The sequence below is a fragment of the Colletes latitarsis genome, unplaced genomic scaffold, assembly GCF_051014445.1.
Source record: "Colletes latitarsis isolate SP2378_abdomen unplaced genomic scaffold, iyColLati1 scaffold0013, whole genome shotgun sequence".
Taxonomy (NCBI): domain Eukaryota; kingdom Metazoa; phylum Arthropoda; class Insecta; order Hymenoptera; family Colletidae; genus Colletes; species Colletes latitarsis.
In genome coordinates this window covers 28,504,361-28,510,360 of record NW_027488368.1, presented here as the reverse complement: position 1 = coordinate 28,510,360, position 6,000 = coordinate 28,504,361, and the positions used below count along the sequence as shown (strand labels likewise).

Genomic DNA, 6,000 nt, shown 5'->3' with positions numbered 1-6,000 from the left:
CATGGACGAGATTTGAAAGATCAACGGTTTGTCGTTCGCGATCCTGTAACGGCAGAACGATCCAAGCTGTCGATCCGATTGTAAATGATATCGAGAACGGACCTTCGTCGCCCTGGCGCATTCTCCTAGGGAGTTGCCCTTGAAACTGTTATCGGACACGTGCCCACCGCGTCCCAGTCACGCTTGCCGCAGTGTAAACGTTGTGCAATCTTACAATAAATTTGCGACTGTGTGAATTACTGCGCCATTCTTCGCGTCCCTGTTCCTCGTCCGCGCCTCTTTTCGTCTGGGCATTAACAAAGTGGTCCTTCGAGCCGGATCTGAGGACGACGCAAAATGGAGACCGCACGAGCTGCAACATCAGCGCCGCTGACCAATCAGACCGTGGAAGCCCATCTACACCAGCTGTAGGTCATCGCCCACCCCATCATCCGGATGGAGGTTAACTACCGGAAGGAAGGTCAGGCTAAGTTCTCCGCAGCCAGCGCCGAGGGACAGCTCAAGAGACTGGACGGCGAGTGGATGCGCTTCGAGAAGCTGTACCTGGAGTTTCTGCAGTTAGTCCCCGCTCACGCTAAGTCTATCATGCCGTACTTTACCGAGGAAACTTTCGAAAAGGTGCAGGAGAATTATTGGGCATCGTGCGACTTTTTCGCCGACGTTGCAGCGAAATGCACTGCGACCAGCGCCGCGCAACCGAGTCCCACTCCCGCGCCCACAGGCGACTCCATCTCCGTCGCGAAACTCGCGCGGATCCCGCTGCCCAAAGTCGCTGTGTCGTACGCCGAATGGCACAGTTTCCGCGATCTGTTCAAATCGCTCGTGTTAGACAATAAGTCCCTAACGAACGTGAAACGATTACACTATTTAAAATCGTCCGCCGAAGGTCATGCCGCGAACCTGATCGCCCATTTCTCGATAACCGACGCGAATTTTGAACCGGCCTGGATGACGCTAGCAGACCGGTACAATAACAAGCGCGTAATAGTATCAACATTATTAAGCAATTTCGTCTCGCTGCCGGTTATTGGTAGCGAGTCCGCGGACGAATTGTCTCGTCTTCGCGACACGACGAAGGAGTCGATCGCCATGTTGCGCAGTATCGGTCGCCCGGTGGATACATGGGATGACGTCATCGTCTTCCTGCTTACCGCCAAGCTAGACCGCCGTACGCTACGAGAGTGGGAGATATCCCGCGGAGCAAGCACCGAGCCTCCCACCTTCGACGAGCTCGACCAATTCCTCGTTGCGCGGATCCGCGCTCTCGAGGCGCTTCACGACAAGCCCGAAACTTCGGCCGCGCGCCTCGCCGCGCCGCGATCAGCGTCCTCGACGGGAGTTCGCACGCACGCAGCGAATACAGCTGTGAACCGGTGCCCGATGTGCGGATCGAAGCATCCGTTATATCGATGTCCGGCGTTCCATAGCCTACAACCTACGCAGCGGCGAGATCTAGTGACTCGGACCAACGCCTGTTTTAACTATCTTCGCGATGGACACATGGTTCCGACGTGTCCGGTTCGCACCACGTGCTCGCGATGTAACCGCAATCACCACAGTTTGTTACACGTTCCCGCGACGAGTGTCGAAGCGCCGACGGCATAGATGCCAGATTCAGCACCCGGTGCGATACTCACACATGGCAGATCACGCGTACGTGAGCTCGTGGAGTTTCGGAAAGTCGACAAAGGCAAACTGACACATGCCCTCTTTCTCGATTATTCCGAAGCTGCCCGAAGTAATTTCGGTCCGCCTCGTGGGAGTCGAGAGAGAAAGGCTCACATTTGCCTTCTCGCTCTTAACAACTGAAATCCAACCTCCCGTCTACGGCATACGATTTGGAATCTCGAGCCGTGATTTTCGACTGCCCAGGCATTTTTATTTCCCGACCTATGTAGGCGCACATAAACAAAGTACCCATAATGGAAAAAAAATTTTGTAAAATTTATTTTACGGAAATACACGTTTTAAGACCCTCTGATCATATTTTAATTATTGAAAAAAAAGAAATTTTTTTTTATTATTCCTATGTATGAGTGTACATATGTATATTATTAATACGATTGAGTATAAATGGCTGAATGAATTTAAATGGAACTTTACATTTCAGTTTTATGTTCTCATTTCAAAGTCCGATTAGTCTTTGTCTATAATCAGCCCATGGATAATAATGATTATATCTCTTGTTTCATAGTTGTTCCGATACATAGGCGTAATTTATAAAAGATCTTTTAAATGTTTCATATAAATCTTGGGAAGAATTCAATTTTATGTAAGAAAAATTAAATAAACTTTTTCTTTATCTTCTCTAGAAAAGAAAAACTTAAATGCAATCTTATACATTACATGCTTACTTAAATCGCATTGAAAACGAATACCACAAATGTTTTAGAATAATGTGTAAAATGGTTTTACTCGCAAAGGGTTAATTGAGAAATAAATGCTTGGTAATTAAAAACAGCAGTAAACAACTTAACCAGCTGGGATTTTCGCTAAAACAAATTGAAAACTCGATTCTAATAAGGGAAAGTTGGAATGGTACCCGATTTTGGGTTAAGTTTTACTGCAAGATATTATTAAAGTTATTATAGCTACTTATCTTCAAGAATAGAACCAAATTCACCAATAATCAGCATGCCGTGAAGGATGAGGTGTTTGATTGCAAGTTCAAGCTTCTTTTGCTCTGCAGGTTCGAACCCTGCTAAAAGAAATCTTTTTTTTCTTAATTATATTTTAATCGTACGCTAAATGTGACATTATATTTTTGTCTGATCTTCGAATATTTTTTTTTAAAGTTGAATTTACCAATTACATTTAACATGTGTTATTTTCAATATATGAAGTACATGAATCTGAATGGTATTTTTCGTAAAAACAGTCAAAACATAAAAATTTTAAAAACCACGTACATCTAATGAGAATTCTGTTCTCACAGAAATTACAAAATTTTGTATTTAACTCTGATGGAAAGGCCGCTTCATTTACATTGATATAATGTGAATGATTTTCGGATTTCGATTTACTTGTACCTCGTACTTTTTACCTTATACTTCAGGTAAAAAGGGATATAACTGGCTAAAACAGTTTTATGATAGTACCTGGTAACTCATGTTACTGTTCTAAAATGAAACGCTGTTTTGTACCTTTAAAAATATTTCCTTTTCAAATTTAAAATCCAACCCATACTTTGTATCATACTGGCAAACGGGATCACTATTCCTTTGTTTTTAAACGGTTTGATGGTGGGAATCTCGTGACTATAGCTCGTATGTACATTAATCAAAAATTAATGTATTCACGAGCTCTTTTTTCATTACGTTAGTTTAAACATTTCAATATTGCACATTGCATAATTAAATAACAGTTTTTTACATTTCCCTCCTGATGGAAGAGACCACCACCTTTCCGTGGTTTCCATTGAGCGGTATCGTGCACATTATTAATTTTTATGGATCGATACAATCATTTTTTTATGCAAAATTAAGCCAAATCAAACATATAATATTTAGTTCATCATATCAAATTGATACGGTTAACTCAAAATATATCGAGGAAAATCATTATTAATTAATTTCCTCAACTATTAATTCTACTTTTTTGTTTATGTTATAAAAATAAGAACTCTTCTTATTGTAAAATGCCACAGCGTGCACGATACTGGCAAAGAGTGGACTCTCATTTTAATTTATTAATTTTCAATCTTAAAGAATTTTGATTTGGAAAAATCGTATTATTAATATGCATATGTTCGCTCATACATGGGAATAATAAAAAAAAATTTCTTTTTTTTCAATAATTAAAATATGATCAGAGGGTCTTAAAACGTGTATTTCCGTAAAATAAATTTTACAAAATTTTTTTTCCATTATGGGTACTTTGTTTATGTGCGCCTACATAGGTCGGGAAATAAAAATGCCTGGGCAGTCGAAAATCACGGCTCGAGATTCCAAATCGTATGCCGTAGACGGGAGGTTGGATTTCAGTTGTTAAGAGCGAGAAGGCAAATGTGAGCCTTTCTCTCTCGACTCCCACGAGGTGGACCGAAATTACTTCGGGCAGCTTCGGAATAATCGAGAAAGAGGGCATGTGTCAGTTTGCCTTTGTCGACTTTCCGAAACTCCACGAGCTCACGTACGCGTGATCTGGCATAATGTGAGAAAGCACCTTCGGTGCTTTTCTGGCATCTCTGGCCGACGGGCGGCGATCGTGCAGCGTCATCTTCGAAACCCACTGGCATTCCTTCGGGATCTAACGGCACTCGGTCCGTCTATACGTGCGCCGCGGCCCCTCCAGAGCGCGCGAGTACTCCTGTACTGCTCGCGACAGGTGTCGTGCAAGCGCGGTCGGCATCCGGGGGGCACGTCTCGGTCCGCGTATTACTCGACCAGGATTCGGAGGCCTCCTTTGTGTCCGAGTCCTTGGTACAGATACTCCACCTTTTTTTTTTTTTTTTTTTTGTCGTGGGGAAAATCTTCGAAAGACTCCCTCCCACCTCCTTGGGGAGAAGTGGGAGGAGTGTGTGGGATTCCCCGCGCCCGTACAACGACAGGCGCGGGACCTACCCACTAAAAATCCCACGGTGACCCTTCGGCACGCTTTGGGAGGATACCGGGAATCGCTCGAAGCATTCTTCCAGTATCCTCCCCGTGCCCGCGCTTTCGCGCCCATCCCCCGGGGGGACAATCGGTCCCCCCAGTAGACACACTGCCTCATAGCGGCGGGACGGGGCCACTCCATCCCGCCGCTATCCGTCCCGGGGCCGCGTTTAGTGGCGGCTGCGAGCCCCAACTCGCAACCGCCCGCGACCCCGTTTCCACCCCTCGGCGGCCGGGCGTTCATGGCCGCACCAGACCGCCGAGGGTGCCTCCTCTTGCGTCGGACCGGTAGGGGGAGGCACTCCTACCCCCAACCGGTCCGACCCGGCGCCGCCTGGCGGGAGGAGGGTCCCCTCAGGACCCCCCTCCCAGCCTAGGTCATCCGCCACGCCGAGGCGGCCGCCCGCGACGCCTCGCGACCGGGCGACGACCTCGGGCCACCGCACGAGCGCGAGCTTCAGCGCGCCGCTGAAGCTCGCGCTCCCTCCCCGCGGCCTCCTTCTGCAACATTACGTTCTCGCAGAAGGAGGCCACGGCCCTCCACTTCTCCTCGCTGCCGAGCATGGCGCGCACCACGCCCGGCAGCGTGACATCCCGCCCGACGACGCCGACCAGGACACGGCGCTCCCCCTCCCACGCGGGGCATACCTCCAGGGTATGATCCGCCGTGTCCTGCTCAGCGTCGCAGTGGCAGCAACGCGCCGTCGGCTCCTTCCCTATCCGGCACAGGTATCTTCCGAAGCTGCCATGCCCGGAAAATACCTGTGCCAGCCGGTAGGTGAGGCTGCCATGGCCTCTGTCCAGCCACTCCTTCAGGAGTGGCCGAACAGCCCCGACAGTCCTGTGCCCCGCGGTTGGCAGAGCCAGCCGCTCCTGCCACGCGAGCAACACGGACTGCCGGGCCTGGCGCTTCAAATCGCCCCAAGCAGGTTCCTGCCCGCCCGGGACCGCCCCCACCCCCGCGCGACGGTCGACGCGGTGCCGGTACATCACCGCGTGCGACCGCGCGAGCAGGTCCATGGGCGGCATCCCCGCTAGAACCGTCGCCGCCTCATGTGACATGGTCCGATACCCGCGGACGACCCTGAGCGCCATGCGCCTCTGCACCCGACGCAGCATAGTCATGCTGCGCCGGGAGGCAGCCAGGTCGTCCGCCCAGACGGGGGCCCCGTATAGGGCCACCGACTGGACCATTGCCACATAGAGGCGACGAACTCGGCCCGCCGGGCCCCCCAGGTTGGGCAGGATCCGGCCCAGAGCCGCAACCATCCTTTCCAACCGGGGGACCAGGCAGCGGAAATGCTTCTCGAAACGCCAGTGGCTATCGAGGATCAGCCCCAGATACCTGATCTGGGGCTTCACCTCGATGTCAGCCCCACCCACCCGAATCAGAGGGGGTGGCGGA

General features: G+C 49.7%; 1 protein-coding gene across 1 annotated transcript in view; it reads left to right on the top strand.

Moving 5' to 3' along the window:
• The first annotated feature begins 435 nt into the window (after positions 1–435).
• LOC143350689 (uncharacterized) overlaps positions 436–6,000 on the top strand; it is a 60,400-nt gene continuing 54,835 nt past the window's right edge. The window contains exon 1 of the mRNA XM_076782714.1: positions 436–1,168. Within this exon, the coding sequence (XP_076638829.1) occupies positions 436–1,168 (733 nt within the window). The remainder of the gene's footprint in view (positions 1,169–6,000) is intronic.